At 33.3% G+C, this 17,305-nt stretch overlaps 1 protein-coding gene across 2 annotated transcripts in view; it reads left to right on the top strand.

The window, feature by feature from the left end:
• Positions 1-17,305, top strand: part of VPS13C (vacuolar protein sorting 13 homolog C) — a 166,083-nt gene that overhangs the window by 130,247 nt on the left and 18,531 nt on the right. For both annotated transcript variants that reach the window (XM_045530580.1, XM_045530588.1), the window contains exons 66-76: positions 4,651-4,792; positions 5,805-5,945; positions 6,715-6,796; positions 6,911-6,980; positions 7,573-7,684; positions 7,813-7,926; positions 9,818-9,957; positions 12,647-12,728; positions 13,729-13,842; positions 14,610-14,685; positions 16,075-16,238. In XM_045530580.1, coding sequence (XP_045386536.1) covers positions 4,651-4,792; positions 5,805-5,945; positions 6,715-6,796; positions 6,911-6,980; positions 7,573-7,684; positions 7,813-7,926; positions 9,818-9,957; positions 12,647-12,728; positions 13,729-13,842; positions 14,610-14,685; positions 16,075-16,238 — 1,237 coding nt within the window. The remainder of the gene's footprint in view (positions 1-4,650; positions 4,793-5,804; positions 5,946-6,714; positions 6,797-6,910; positions 6,981-7,572; positions 7,685-7,812; positions 7,927-9,817; positions 9,958-12,646; positions 12,729-13,728; positions 13,843-14,609; positions 14,686-16,074; positions 16,239-17,305) is intronic.

Raw genomic sequence — 17,305 nt, 5'->3', positions numbered from 1 at the left:
CTGATGACATATATTGGTGAGCATCTTTTAATATGCTTATTTGCCATTTGTATATTTTCTTTCATGAGCTGCCCGTTTAGATCTTTTGCCCAATTTTTAATTGGGTTGTTTTCTTATTGTTGAGTTTTAGGAATTCTTTGTTTATGTTGGGTACCAGTTTTTTATCATGTATGTGTTTTGCAAATATTTTCTCCCAGTCTCTGGCTTGTCTTTTCATTCTCATAAACAGTGCCTTTCACAGAGCAGAAGTTTTAAATTTTAATGGAGTACAACTTATTGACTTTTTCTTTCATCGATTGTGTTTTGGTGTTGTATCTGAAAGTCATCGCTGTACTCAAAGTCACCTAGATTTTTTCCTGTTATCTTCTAGGAATTTTATAATTTTGTGTGTTAAATTTAATTCTAATTCAATTTTAGTTAATTTTTGTAAAAGTTGTAAGCTCTCTGTCTAAATTCATTTTTGTTGCATGTGGACGTCCAGTTGTTCCAACATCATTTGTTGAAAAGACTGTTCTTTCTCCATTGAATTGCCTTTGCATTTTTCCAAAGATCAGGTAACTGTTTTTCTTTGAGTCTACTTCTGGGTGTCCTGTTCTGTTCGATTGAGTTGTCTGTTTTTTCAACAATACCACACTGTCTTCATTACCATAGTTTTATAGTAAATCTTGAAGTTGTATCAATCTTCCAACTTTGCTCTCTCTTTCAATATTGTATTAGCTTTTTTGGGTTTTTTGCCTTTCCATATAAACTTAGAATCAGTTTGACAGTATTCACAAAATAATTTGCTGGCATTTCAATTGGAATTGCATTGAATTTATAGATAAACTTGGAAAGAACTAACATCTTGAAAATATTGAGTCTTCATATCCATGTCTATGTAATATCTCTTTATTTAGATCTTTGATTTCTTTGATCAGATTTTCATAATTTTCCTCATATAGATCATGTACACATTTTTGAAATTTTTGTTTATACCTAAATATTTAATTTCTTTGGAGCTAATGTAGGTGGTATTGTGTTTTTATTTCAAATTCCAATTGTTTATTGCTGGCATATAAGAAAGCAATCGACTTTTACCTTGTATTAACCTTGTATCTTGCAACCTTGTTATAATTGCTTATTAATTACAGCAGGTTTTTTTTTTTTTTGGGGGTTCTTACTGATTTTGGGGATTTTCTGTGTAGACAGTGTCATCTGTGAACAAAGACACTATTTCTTCCTTCCTAAATTTATTTTCGTGTCTTATTACATTATCTAGGACTTCCAGAATAGTGTTGAATGGGAGTGGTGAGAATGGACATACTTGCCTTATTCCTGATCATAGTGGGAAAACGCCTAGCCTCTCACCATGAAGTATGATGTTAGCTATTGGTTTTTAATAGATGCTCTTTATGAAGTTGAGGAAGTTCCCCTCTATTTCTAGTTTACTTGGAGTTTTTATCATGAATAGGTGTTAGATTTATGTATTTTATAGTAGATATTTAATTCACTACCTTCATTGTCTAGTATCCCCTAAACACATATACTGAGGACATTGTCATTGACTAATATCAATAAGCTTATATAAAGATATTATAGATTTATATTTTATCATTATGCAAGCAGTATTCTCTGATTCAAGTGTCAGCAAAGTATGGCCTGTGAGCCAAGCCTAGCCTTCTGCCTGTTTTTGTACAGCTTTTCATCTATGAATGATGTTTTACATTTTTATATAGTTGAAAAAAATCCAAAGAATAATATTTTGTAACACATTAAAATTATGAAATTTAAAGTTTGTTGCCCATAAAGTTTTATTGAAACACAGCTATTTTTATTCTTTTACATATCTGTAGCTACTTTTGTATTGCTACTCAGTGCACGACAAATCACAGTGAGTGTTTGAGTGTCATATATGTTGCTGTACTGCAATATTTATTTATTTTTTATTACTAATGTAACCCATCATGTCAATACCAGAAGAGAAGAGTGTACTTTGAATTCGCTTTCTTAGGGCATAATGGAATGTGGAGTATCTTCTTATCAAATTTACGGCAAAGCGTTATTTTATTATGTAATGACACTAGAGTCAATGTTTATAAACTGTTATCATATTTCCAAACCACAGGAAAGCAATGGCCAGAAAAATTAGAAAATTTAAGGCACAACATCTCATCACAGCAGAATTTCTTCACAAAAATATAAAACAATAATGTGGCTGTGTTTCAGGAGAATCCTGGGACTGTGTAGAAAAACCAGCCTGCAAACTGAGAGGAAGCCAAAAGACCAAAGAATGATGCAGACAAGTCCAGCTTGTCAGTTAGATGAGTTTATTAGAGGTTACTTACAAGGGCACTTGTTCCTGGGTGGCACAGGAATTTCTTCCATAGGAGCTTGCTTGCATACAAAAATCCACACCTGCCCACACTATGATGTTGCCTTAAATGCCTTCCCAGTGAGTAATGCAGAGCTTTTGCATTGTGTCATCACTTGTTCACAGTGAAACAAATCACACATAAGCAGTACCATCATCATGCTGTCATGCAACCTATGTAATGTTAATGATATTACAATTTTCCACTAGGCAGAGATTTTAGCATTACAATTAGCTAAAGGGTACTGTAGGACAACCAAAACAGCTCAGGGCCATTTGAGCCAGCTGTCATTTGAGCCAGCTGTTTCAGGGCAAGAAAGTGCTGGGCACTTTTTCTGATCCCAGTAGTTATCTTGGTACCTGCCTAATCTACTTTGTGACAATTTTGCTAAGCACTCTAGGCTAGCATACTGTATGGTAGGGAACCTACATTTTTCCCTCAGGGTGCAACCAAAGTTAAGTTTCTAAGTGACTCATTTGTGAGCCAAGCAAGAAAATCCTTTTAATTGAATCATTTCTGATTTCAGCAGCTAAAGAAATGTGTCTTGAGAAAACAAACTTGGTTAAGGCTATTAGTGTTCCAGTGAGAACAGTTGCTTAAAGAATTGAGGACATTCAGAGCAACATCAATAGTCAATTAAAAAAACAAGGCAAATGGTGTTGAGTGGTTTTTCTTGGCTCTTGGTGAGTCAACAGATGTTAACCAGTTGTATATTTGTGGAGTTAATGCTAAGTTTAAAGTGACTGAAAAGTAGCCTCTATGAGTCTGCGTAGAACAAATACGGGTGAGAGTATTTTCAAACATGTTGAAGAGATAATACTTTGGTATAAGCTGAAGTGGAATCCTCTAAGATATATTACAACTGATTATGGGAAAAATATGTGTGCAGCAGAAAAAGACTTAGTTGGACAAACTTACAAAGCTTGTGAAAATGTAAAGCACTGAAAGCATCTGTCAGTAGGTACCTGGTGGAAAATATTAGGTAGAATCCGTTGTGTGTTATCAAGCCATTAGCATCAAACATTGAATTTTATTCAGTCTTATGGACTGAATCATCATTTTTGTGAATTTTCATCAGAAGTAGAAGCTGAATGTCCTGATTGGTGTTACTACACGGAGTTTGATGACTTAGCAGCGGTAGCTTTTTATTATACTTTTTTTGAGTTTTAGGCCAAGGTTAAAATCTTTCTGAACAAAAAGAGCCACCCTCACCCACTATTATTGAATAGTGAATGGGTTTGGAAGTTAGCTTTTGCCACAGAATTGATACTGTTTCTTAATGAATTTCAATCTAAAATTGGAAGGCAAACAGTACTTACATGTACAACTTACAGTGCAGTAAAGCCATTTCAAAGACAACTAATGTTTGAATCGCAAGTAATATCAAGCTGTTTTATGTATTTCCTGTGTTGGCCAAAGTTAAAACAAGAAGCAAGATCTCCACTCTCATACATGTTTTGAGAGGGTATATTTTATGACCTGCAACTTCAGTTCCAGCAACATTTTTCCCAACCCAATGCAAATCACATTTCCACCTTTCAAAATCCATTTGTGCAGTTGAGGAGCTTCCACCTAGTTTTCAATTGGAAGTGATTGGTCTGCAGTGTATTGATACGCTGAAAGACAAATATCAAGAGAATAATTTAATGGAATTTTATAAATGCCTTCCAAAAAAATAAATAAATGCCTTATAAGTGATGTATATGCTCAATTAAAATAATATATTCTTATAGATCAATATCAGCATTTGGCAGTACTGTTCTGCGTGAAAGGACATTTTTAAAGATGCTCATTACAGAACAGCATTAACAGATGAAGATTTGCAATTGATTTTGATACTAAGTGGCAGTAATTAGGTCAAATATCACTTGCTCAAAAGTTTAGTTTTCTCATAAATAGACTTGTGTTTTGAAAAATTACACTCAAGTATTTTATATTTTAAATTTCATCAGTTAAAAATTTATTGAAGATTCTTTTTCTCTCTCCTGAGTACCTGCGTAATAACCTCAATTTTGTCTCAGCACACAAAGCCTTTAAAACATTTATTATATGGCCCTTTGCAGAAAAAGTTTGCCAATTCCTTAATTAATTGATGTCAATGTGTGATAAAAAATATTTTCTTCCCTACCCCCTGTCTTTATGTAATTTTGCAACACAGATATAGTTTGTTATTTTAAGAAATCTCTTATTAATATAATTTTTATAGAAGGTTGATAGTTACAATAATCTGGAGTTGAATAAAAGTTCCACAAACCTAAATATGTATTCCTGATTTAATTTTCTTTGTGAATTATTTTAGTTCTGGTGTTGTTTGGGAGATGAAACCAAAACAGAAATGGAAGCCTTTTAGTCAAAAGCAGATAATCTTATTGGAACAATCCTATCAGAAACATCAAGTATCAAGAGACCATGGCTGGATTAAGCTAGACAGTAATTTTGAGGTATATGAAAATTTTTTTGTTTTGATTTTTATGTGTGTATTTTGTTGTGGTGGTGGTGGTAGTAAGTGAAATTTTAATGCCCAAGTAACGATGTGTGCAGAAATTAACTAATAATGTATTAGTATATTTTCAATTAAAACATATCGTTATTAAATCATATACCATGAAATAGGACTTAAGCCTGTTTTTCTTCTGTATTTTTATAATTTGTTCTATTTACAAATCAGTTTCATGGAACTTGTTTTGTTTTCAGTAAGATTATAGAGAAGTTAAGATTGCTTATTGAAACTTTTTCTCTTATGATTTGAATAATACTAATATATGTGACTAAATAAATATAGTTTATTGATGGAAAACATACAAAAGCCTGCTCAATTCAGTTCATTAAATGTGAATGATTGTTGGACGTGAGTAGGTGTCCACAAATAAAGGTGTGCCCTACATGGGCTCTTACACAGTAAAAACTACAAGTCACTCACCTTTGCTCCAAGAAGACTCCAGAAACTTGACTGCAATTTCCAGCTGGCCATGGTTTAATCATGCAATTTGCTTACTCTTTGTGGTGTCTGATGGTTCAGTTTGCACTGGTTGCCAGTTATGTTCCCTACCTACCCCCATCATTGTTAGCTGTACTTAAATGAAAAAAACTATGTAACAAGTGTCACACATAAAGAAGCTATTAACTATTCATTGTAAAACAAAGTTTAAGAACTATCTGAAATTATCCTTTACCACTGAATTTTTTTTACATAAAGCATTTTTTTTTTCAGAACAATTTCTGTAATTAAAAAGTTTCACGATTGTTTTCTTGTTTTTCTAATAACTTTTTTAGAATAATTATGCTTTTGCTTCAAAGATTTCAACTGTAGATTACCTTGAGAGAGATCTTTTGGTGAAATACAGAGATAAAGATAATTTTTTCTTTCAATTTGGTAGATAAACAGATATTTAAAATGGACTAGCTACTGCGCTAATACCAGCTCATCACAAAGCCATGTGCTTTTTCTTCCAGGTCAATTTTGATAAAGTTCCAATGGAAATGCGCCTCCCTGTTCGGTGCCCTATAAAACGAGACTTTTTATCCGGGATTCAGATTGAATTTAAGCAGTCTCGTCACCAGAGAAGTTTAAGGGCCAGGTTGTACTGGCTTCAGGTAACATCGTCATCCTCAGTTAAATAGCTATTTCTCATCACTATGGGAATCTTGGGAATGAAATTTCTTATTGTAATTGATGTCTTTGCTTTCTGTTTGTATGTTTTTTTCCCCTTCTCCCACATATCCTGTGGGTTCAACATCTTACTTACACTCTAAGTCCAAAGACCTTGTGACTGTGGAGATTATTTAGTTTGATCAGTTGGCATGCAAACGTGTTTTTTTGCACTGAGATTATATTATTGTTAAATGTTTCTTTGAATTTATCGTGGAGTACCCAAGTAAGAGTTTCCATTGTTGTTCTTCATGGCAAAGAGCAGAGCAGGGTTCTTTTCGGATGCTTGCTTGCTCCCTCTCCGCCTCTCCACTTCCTTCCTTTTAACTATTAAATACTATTCAGAACATTTTTATTCTTTTCTACCTGTCCTCTTGTTTCATAGTCAGTCTCTACTTACATTTTATTTAAACCATAGACAATGAAAATCTCACATTGATCCACAGGTACAAATATTTCTGTTAATGGTACATGTACTGTACAGTGTTAATGCAGTTATGAGGCTATTTATATATTCCTTTATTTAAAGGCTTGTCCTTGCTGAGGTTTGTAAGAAGTTTTACAGATTTAAAATGAAACTTCTAATTGTACTACATATACATGCAGATACTCAATTATGAAATTAATGGCTTTTTCTATAACATTGTCTTTGAAACTAAAAATTTAAATCTAATTTATTTTAAATCCTGCTAAGTTGGTCTTCTTTTCTTTCAGATTGATAATCAATTACCAGGTGCGATGTTCCCTGTTGTATTTCATCCCGTTTCCCCTCCAAAATCTATTGCTTTAGATTCAGGTAAATAAACATTAAGTTGAAATACAGATATACCATATTTATAAATGTTAAATAGACATTAGTTTAACCTAGTATAAAGCGTGTTTTTTTCCTTGTGCTCCTTCTTCCTCTTAGAGCCCAAACCTTTTATAGATGTGAGTGTCATCACAAGATTTAATGAGTACAGTAAAGTCTTACAGTTCAAGTAAGTAAAGATTCCCCATTTGTCTAAAGGAATTTAAAACGATAATCTACCTTGAAAATAAATTTTACTCTTTTTGAAAGTGACTCATATAAAAATTATCTTCCAACTGAACATTAATCCACTTTTGGTCAAATAATCTTTTATGCTTCAACTTATTTTAATAACAGTCTGTACATATTTTAAAGTGTAGAATTCCTTCAGCTATCTTCTACCCTTTGTAACCCCAATTAGAATATAAAATAGTACGTGAAATATAAATGACATATGTATTTGTGTTCTTTAATGCTATTGCTGTGAACTTTAAAAAATGGATAATACACGCTATATCATCTAGTTGTATTTGTCTCTTTTATGGCATGATAAATGTGGCCATTTGGGACTTTAATGCTAAGTGTTAATACATCAGTATTACCTTGAGTGGAGCTTTCACTCTAGTGAAAATGTCTAAGTAGACTTTGATCTTATTAACATAATTTTAAAGAGATGAAGGAATGAAATCTTAACTGTGGCTTTTGACTAAAATCAGTTTTAATGTTAAAAATTACGAGGTTTAATGAAAATCCTTTTCCATTTTTAAAAACATTTTCCTTAGGTATTTTATGGTCCTCATTCAGGAAATGGCCTTAAAAGTTGATCAGGGGTTTCTAGGAGCCATTGCAGTACTGTTTACCCCAACAACTGACCCTGAAGCTGAAAGAAGACGGGTAACAATTTTTATTTCTTTGGAAAAATATAAAATTTTTAAAAATTTTAATCAGCCTTTTTTGAACAAAATCTAATTGTAGTAGAGAAAAAAAATTAAAGTAGAAATTCTTGATTTTTTTTTTTTCAGACAAAGTTAATACAGAAAGATATTGATGCTTTAAACACAGAATTAATGGAGACTTCAATGACTGATATGTCAATTCTCAGTTTCTTCGAACATTTCCATATTTCTCCTGTTAAGGTTTGTGGTAATTATTATTTTGAAAATTTAGTGGAATTGTTGTAGAACTTTTAAAGGATGTGTGTACAAATGTTTAATTTATTACATCACATATTTGGTGAGAATTTTGTTTGATTAATCAGAATAATTAAGACAATTCTCTGTAACATATGTACAGCCTTAATTCCCACAGAGAAACCACCAGAGCATGTTCCCTAGTCTTGAATTAATAACCCCTTTATTCAAAGAAGAAGCTGACAAAAGCATTTCTTAATTAAGCGTAGAAGTGCTTGCCAACGTTTAATGTTTTGGTTGCACTTTGTAACTGCTATCACCATCTAAACAGAAAGCTATAATGGGGGCCCAAACCAGAATGTGAAAACGCTGAAGTAGGTATTATACTGTTGATGTGGTGTTTTTCCCCCTTCCAAAATTTGATTGTAACTGAGGGAGTGGAAAATTGGATACCTTTCACTTGCCTGATTTTGTGGTTTATGAATCCATTTCCTTTTCCCCTTTTGTTGTTCTTTTTAGCTTTTATTGAGAAAGGTGACTGCTTAGTAAATTCACAAATGCTGTCAACCATAATGCTCTAAGCTTGTGTAATGGGCCAGATTTACAATTAAGTAACTCTTTAAAATATTGATGATCTTTACATTTTCAAAAACTGTTTACAGAACATTATTTTCAATTGCATTCACCAGTCCATTTAGCTAAATGCATGAATTTTTAAAATGGAGTTATTATTTTTAATTAATGTATTAGTTTGATGACATCAGCCATATTCATAGTGTCAGGTTTAAAATTGATAGTGCTTTATATGATAGGCTATATACAATTTCTTTCTCATTATTAAGTGAAAATCAGTTATTTATGAGATTGAAGAATACCTTCAACAGATATTTGCTGCCCATTTTCAAAGTTGGTGTAGAAGTATAATATGACTTCATGGAGTTTATAATCTAGGGAGGTATTAAAGTTTGATAATTTACTTGCTCATGTTCTTAGGCACACTGGAATTTGTGCCATGAAGTTGAATGATGAAGAATATGAACCACAATTCTTGTCTTAGTCCATGGTGATTTTGCCCAATGGAAAGGCTGGGTCTCTGTCCAGCTGTGCTTAGCTTTCCTGGATCCCAATACTCCTAACTCTGCACAGGGGCAGAAGTTCACATCAAAGGAAAAACCAAAAGCCAGGCTTTCCTGGCCTTGCCCCAAGTCCACTTTACTTGAGCTTTATATTGATTAGGTAATATGTGGAATGACAAAATGGGAAGGGAGAGTCACCTGCTTTATTTATACATGTTGAATTACCTTTTGCTTGTGTCTGCTTGCATTATTGCACTAATTAGAAGCTACATGAGAATCTGAAAATCTCGTTTACTGAGTTGGAGGGTCCATGGAAACTGAAAACCTTATTTTTAAAAAATTTATTTGGAAACTTAATTATTGTTGCCTTACTTGTCATGTTGTTATTAATTGTTATGATTATTACATAATTTTTATTGTTTTTTTTGCCATAAGTGATTTACCTTAATTGGATGAAAATAAATGATTATCCATTATTTTGACTGGTAGACTACTTGTGTGCCAGTTGATTTGTTTTTCTTCTTAAAACAATTATGCCATTTTTGTAAAGTGTATTGGTCTCTTCCATATAAATACAATGATACTTATACACTTTGAATAAAATTAGAGCTCTGTTTTTGGAACAGAATAATTTGGATTTTATCAAAAAGTAAAGAGAATCAAATATAAGTGGGTTCTGTGTAATATATAGAGTGACAAATAATAGCTTTCACTAGGACTCTAATTGAAAGATACTGTTTTTGTATCTCGAAGACCTGGTTCCTGTGTATGCAATTCTTTTGCTTTTAGCATTCATTTATTGAACATTATTTTTCTTTTAGTTGCATTTGAGTCTTTCTTTGGGTTCTGGAGGTGAAGAATCAGGCAAAGAAAAAGAGGAAATGATTGCAATTCATTCTGCCAACCTGCTGTTGAAAAGCATAGGTGCTACTCTGACTGACGTGGATGACCTTATATTCAAGTAAGACTTCTGTTAGAGTACATTGGGAAGCAGGTGTGCCAAGGTCATGTTTCTTCATATTAATTCTCTCCATTTGTGCAATGTTAGCTTAGAAAAATGATAACTTGGCTGGTCGTGGTGGCTCACACCTGTAATCCTAGCACTCTGGGAGGCCGAGGCAGGTGGATCACTCGAGGTCAGGAGTTTGAGACCAGCCTGAGCAAGAGTGAGACCTCGTCTCTACTAAAAAATAGAAAGAAATTATCTGGCCAACTAAAAAAAAAAAAAATATATATATATATATAGAAAAAATTTGCTGGGCATGGTGGCGCATGCTTGTAGTCCCAGCTACTCGGGATGCTGAGGCAGTAGGATCGCTTAAGCCCAGGAGTTTGAGGTTGCTGTGAGCTAGGCTGACGCCATGGCACTCACTCTAGCCCGGGCAACAGAGCAAGACTCTGTCTCAAAAAAAAAAAAAAAAAGAAAGAAAAATAAAAATGATAACTCTTACTACTCACACTTGAAGAGTTGGCTCATTTCTAATTATACTCTTTAGATATGCTTATTTTATTCATAATGACAAGGTAAAGAGTCATATTTTCTTTGGGTACTCATATGTACATGAATATAGAATAAGATTGATTTTTATTGTGTATTATAAATTGACCATGTTTTAAAACAGACCTACATTTATAAATATGTAGCAATAGGGTGAGATTTCAGTATAATTATATGGTAAAGTATAGACAATAAGAAAAACTTGCTATATTTAATAGGAGAATATGTATCTATGCCAGATATATATAAATTAAATATTAATAAATGTTTATTGAATCGAATTTTCAACAATGGTATTAGAAAAAGTAGTTTCATGGGAGGAAAAGAACCCATTTAGATCATTTTCACCCTATGTGTACGCTACCAAATTTCGGAGTAAACAAAGGATAAAATACAAAATTCAAACTGAAAAGACTAAAAAAAAATTAATTGCTATCAAATCTTTGAATAGAAGTCTATAAGTTCAAAAGCAATGAAAAAAATCCCAATGAAAATACAAGATAGATTTGAGTACATGAATATTAAACACTACAACAAAATCAGTGAAAACAATTAAAAAAATAACTGGGAAAATATGACAGAGGATTAATGTCTTAATATTAAATATTGATAAGAAAAACCTAAAGATTTCAATGACATAATGGCCAATGGACAATAAGAGGTAATTGACGAAACAAAAGATACAGTGGCTGATAGTTGAAATGTTTAGCCATATTATCAAAAAATACATGCAAATTATTAAAAATTTCAAAATATGAGCCATCCTAGTAGTAGAGAGGGTGAGTCTAAGAAATGGGCACTTTCTTATACTATTGACATTAAGTGGAAAACTTCATATATAGGAACATTACATATTTTTGTTGTTTTTCACTCAGTAATTCTCTTTTTGGGAATTCTTTTAAAAAAAAATCTTGCAAAGAGTTATATTAAATATATACATGGCATCATTGATTATCATGCAAAAAATTGGAACTGTCTGACAGTAGAACAGTTATTTGTGACAACACTGCCACATGGTAGAATGCTATACATCCATTAAAAATGGTTATGAAGAATTTTAAGTTATGTACAGAAATACTTATCCATAATGTTGCGTGTAAAAGTAGCATACAAAATGTTTTAAATATTTTATAATTGCATAGTAAAGAAAAGAAAGAATTCAAAGTGGGAAATGAGGAAAAGAAAAAACTTTAAAATCTACTGTGTGGTGAGATTATGGTTGACTTTTTTAAAATTTATTTTTGTTTTGTAGAAACAGGGTCTCACTCTGTTGCCTAAGCTGGAATGCCCTGGTATGATCATGGCTCACTGTAACCTTGATCTCCTGGGCTTAAGGAATCCTCCTACCTCAGCCTCCTGAGTAGCTAGGACTACAGGCATGCAGCACCACACCTGGCTAATTTTTAAAAATTTTGTATAGAGATGGGGTCTTGCTATGTTGCCCAGGCTGGTCTTGAATTCCTGGCCTCAAGCAATCTTCCTGCCCCAGCCTTCCAAAGTGCTGGGATTTCAGGCATGAGTACTGCACCCAGCCTATGGTTGACTTTTTAAAATCATTTTACTCTTTATGTATTTATGAAAAACTTATATGGGAATGCATTGTTTTTATGATAATTTGGTTACCATGCTATTAAGATATCAACGATATTATACGTGGTAGATGTACAAAGTTAATTTTGAAAGCATTAGCTGTGATTAGAATTAGCTATCATTGGGCCGGGCGCGGTGGCTCACGCCTGTAATCCTAGCTCTGGGAGGCCGAGGCGGGTGGATCGCTCGAGGTCAGGAGTTCGAGACCAGCCTGAGCAAGAGTGAGACCCCGTCTCTACTAAAAATAGAAAGAAATTATCTGGCCAACTAAAAAAAAAATATATATACAAAAAAATTAGCCGGGCATGGTGGCTCATGCCTGTAGTCCCAGCTACTCGGGAGGCTGAGGCAGTAGGATCGCTTAAGCCCAGGAGTCTGAGGTTGCTGTGAGCTAGGCTGATGCCACGGCACTCACTCTAGCCCGGGCAACAAAGTGAGACTCTGTCTCAAAAAAAAGAAAAAAAAAAAAAAAAAAAAAAGAATTAGCTATCATTGAAATTTTAAGTCCCTTTTCTGTCATGTAATCTTAGTATCTTTTAATCTTTCCTTTTTCTCCTTCCAGACTTGCCTATTATGAAATTCGATATCAATTTTACAAGAGAGATCAGCTCATGTGGAGTGTTGTTAGGCATTACAGTGAACAGGTAATTTCCTATCATAGTAGCTCATAAAGCATATACTTCATAAAATATCAAAACAAAACATTTGTGTGTGATTGTGTAGTGTGCAGTAATGTTTACCTAATTTACCTCAGTGTGCAATCTCATTACTTACTGGTTTTCTTGAATGATTGATTTCTATTTATTTAGTTCTACCTCTGTTTATACACCTTTTAAAATTTCCTCCAGTTCCCTTTTTCCTTTGCAATTATACTTTTACCACTTTGGAAAGAATAGTGATTTTGGAGTCATTATACTTGATTTCTTCAGTGATTATAGTTTCTAAGTGTAATTTAGTGTATTACAAGAGAAATTCTAAGCCTGTTGCCTACCCATGCCTCAGTTACTCTGTGGTTCACATATGTATGCACAGAGACAGAGTAGTTGTTGCAGGGTACTTGGGTACCATTGCTATACCATGGAACTACAGGGTGACATTTCTCTTTTCTTCCACCACTGATACGTCCTTTCTCCTATGGTATATATGGACATTATGGTTATTATATTAATATATTCAAATAAGGATATATTTTCCCTTTTTTTGTTTTAGTTATTGATTATTCTCTATCTAGTTTAATATCAATAGTCATGATAAGCTAATAAAAGCAACTAACAATTATTGAATTATATATTCATTTAATATGCATACTCATCCATGCACAGTCAGTATGACCTCCCATTTTATAGATGAGAAGACTAAGGCCCATAGTTACTAAGTGACTTGACTAAGGTCACATAACTGCTAAATGGCAGACTGTGCTTCATACATAGCTCTGTCTAATTTGAAAGCTCCATATAAAGTGTTAGCATATTGCCTGGCACTTAATGAATGATTAGTTAACGGGTGTGATGGTAGTTATGCCACGCAGCTTTTCTTTAACACAAACTTAAATTTTATTAGTAGACCCCTTTTTTTCTATTTCATCATGATATTATTTCTTACAACAGTTTTAAAGGACTTAATTTAATTGCTTTTTTTCTTTAGTTCTTAAAACAGATGTATGTCCTTGTTTTGGGGTTAGATGTGCTTGGAAACCCATTTGGATTAATTAGAGGTCTGTCTGAAGGAGTTGAAGCTTTATTTTATGAACCCTTCCAGGTACTGATCTTTCATTTATTTTAAGGATAGGTATAGAAAAGTGGATGTTCTATTTTTTAATGATAATAATTTTTATTTTAACTGTATTTAGGAATGGAATGTTTAATGTTAATAAAAATATATCAGTTTAATAAATTAAAAGTATGTCAGATAACATTGAAAGATTGTTTAGAATTCGGTGAGCATTTCTAATATCTGGGCAATAAAACACACCCACATTTTCCAGGATTTAATGTCGTAAGGATATTTAGAGTGCTGGCTGGGTAGATAAGACTGTGTCAAGGCTGTTCCACCACTGTGGAAAGGACTAATGGGGCATTAAAAGCAAATTTTGTTTCATATTCAAGCTTTTATCTAATCTGTTCACCTCCACTTAAAGGATCTGGGAGCTCAACGTATGAGGGTTTTAGAAGAATAAAACAGAGAGATAAATGGGAGAACAAGATAGTAAAAAATTTCTGGGCTCTTAGTCTTGTTACTAGCACAGTTTGCTTTAGCAGTCTGATAAACCTTTGTCCTGGGAGGCCAACTTCAAATTTTGATTAAAGTCAATCATTTACAGCTATCCAATTTATATCTTATAGAATTTGCTAAGATCATGTGAGCTGAAAGTATCTTCAAACACAATAGGTAGTCTATCACATTTGGGGTAGAAGGTGAAAATTGTTTAATCACAATGTTTATGTATCTTTGCAGATTCTGTATCTTTATGGAAACCCTGGAATATAAGATTAAAAGTCTTAAACTTAATTTTATTTTTTGGCCAGGGTGCTGTTCAAGGCCCTGAAGAATTTGCTGAGGGTTTAGTGATTGGAGTAAGAAGTCTCTTTGGACACACAGTAGGTATGTATCATATGTTTATGTATTTGTATATATTTTTATTATGTTATAAAATTCTTGGTTATGCTTATATTTAATAAAAAAGAGATCACTTTCCTAACAATCTCTTTTAAAAAACATGTTTCTTGTTTTAAAATGGAATACAAGTCAACAGTGGCCTGCTGGTATTTTTTTATGTCTTTGTAGGGTTGAATCAGTGTACTTTAGTTTTATTCTTCTTCTTGATACATGGCAGAAATTAACTTCTGCATTTTTTTATATGAGGCAGATTTTTAGGCACCTGGTTAAACAGTTGCATGCTGTATATTGTGATAATGCTGTTAAAAGAAATGTGACTTCTCTGAATCTTTTGTTGAAAATTTATTTTTTTTAATTGGCATGTAGCAATTGTACATATTTATGTGGTGGAGTGAAATTTGATATATGTATACAATGTGTAATGATCAAATCAGAGTAATTAACATATCCATCATCTCAAACATTTATCATTTTTTTCTGTTGGGAACATTAAAAATTCTCTCTACCAGCTGTTTAAAAATGTACAATAAATTGTTGTTAACTATCATCACCTTACAGTGCTGTAGAACACTAGAACTTCTTTCTCCTATCTAGTTGAAATTTTGTATCCATTAACCAGTCTCTCCTCATTCTCTTCTCTCCCCCATAATTCTACTCTTTGTTTCTGTAAGCTCAAGTTTTTTTTAGCTCTCACATAAGTGAGAACATGTGGTATTTGTCTTTCTGTGCCAGACATAGTTCACTCACTTAACATAGTATACTTCAGGCTCATTCATGTTGTGGCAAAAGACAGGATTTCATTTTTAATGGCTGAATAGTATTCCATTGTGTATACATACCACATTTTCTTTATCCATGCACCTGTTAATGGACACTTATGTTGATTTCACATCTTGGCTATTGTGAATAGTGCCACAGTAAACACGGGGGGACAGATATCCTTTTGATATACTGATTTTCTTTCCTTTGAATGTGTACCCAGTAGTGGGATTGCTGGATCATATGGTAGTTTTATTTTTAGTTCTTTGAGGAACCTCCATACTGTTTTCATAATGGTTGTGTACTAACTTACATTCCCACCAACAGTGTGTAATGGTTCCCTTTTTTCCACATCCTCACCAACACTTGTTATCATTTGTCTTTTTGATAATAGCCATTCTAAGTGGAGTGAGGTGATATCTGATTGTGGTTTTGATTTGCATTTCCCTGATGATTAATGATGTTGATCATTTTTTTATATACTTCTTGGCCATTTGCATGTCTTTTGAGAAATGTCTTTTCAGATCATTTCCTCATTTTTTAATAGGATTGTGTTTTTTTGCTGTTATTTGAGTTCCTTGTGTATTATAGGTTTTAATCCCTATCTTTTGATAGGTGGTGCAGCAGGAGTTGTATCTCGAATCACTGGTTCTGTTGGGAAAGGTTTGGCAGCAATTACAATGGACAAGGAATATCAGCAAAAAAGAAGAGAAGAGTTGAGTCGACAGCCCAGAGATTTTGGAGACAGCCTTGCCAGAGGGGGAAAGGGCTTCCTGCAAGTGAGTCTCCTGCTAAATCTTCAAGAAATACTCAACTTTTAAGTATACTTTAAAAATATGTACTCTAGCTGGTTGTTTGAAATTTAGAATGTTACTTATGAGTCTGGGTTAGTCAGAGTGGCAGTGATAGTAAGTCACGGACTTTCCAGTGTCCTTTTTACTCGCCTTCCCCATCATCACCACCAAATCTATCCCCCATATTTCCAGACTTGGTTTGGTGTCAGGCTAAAGTAAAACTGTCATGATGACAGGTTAGCACTAGCGTGGAAGATGAGGATGGAAGGAGCAGAGATGTATAGTTAATGAAGGCAGCTAGAGGGAGGAGGAGGTCTTCAGACCATTGGCAATTAACCATTTCTGCAGGAGGGATGTGTGAGAGTTAACTGTTGATAAACCGGGAACTGCCTTTTGTTACCTTTCAGTACTTTTAAAATTATACAGGTAATGTATGAATCCTGTTTCATTATAGAGGTAATGTATGATATTCTCCTTATAATTATGAGAACTTATAAGTTCTTCTTTTAATAAGTAAGTAAAATAATATAGGTAAGGCTGGAGTGCTCTTTACTCAGGTCCCCCTTCCAGAGGTGCCTCATCTTTTCAATTTAGTGTATATCCTCTCAGTTCTCTTTATGTTTGTTTATAGAATATACACGTAGTTTTAGTTACTACTGTTACTTGACAATTAAGAATATATTAATGAATTTATGTATTATTTTTGGAAATAATTTCAGGAAGCTGTAACTACTGTGTGTGACAGTGATTTGTAATGTTGTGTGTTGTGTTCTCTAAAGTGCTGTATTTGTCAAGTTATTTGCTGTCCTTGGAGGTCCCTTTATTTTAAATTTTCTACATTTTCCCTAAGTTACAAAGTCATCTCATTATAATTTATTATTATATCTTAGAGATTATTTGGCTCAACTTACTCATTTTACTTATGTGGAAACTGAGGCTTACAGAAATTGTATCAACTGCCCATGATCTCACAGATGATTGGTACCAAGCCCAGATTTAAAATATTTCCACCTGCTTTACTGATTCTGTTATCAAATTTTGCTCCTGCAAAG

This window comes from Lemur catta, chromosome 1 (genome assembly GCF_020740605.2).
Source record: "Lemur catta isolate mLemCat1 chromosome 1, mLemCat1.pri, whole genome shotgun sequence".
Lineage (NCBI taxonomy): Eukaryota > Metazoa > Chordata > Mammalia > Primates > Lemuridae > Lemur > Lemur catta.
This window is presented reverse-complemented; position numbering and strand designations above follow the sequence as displayed.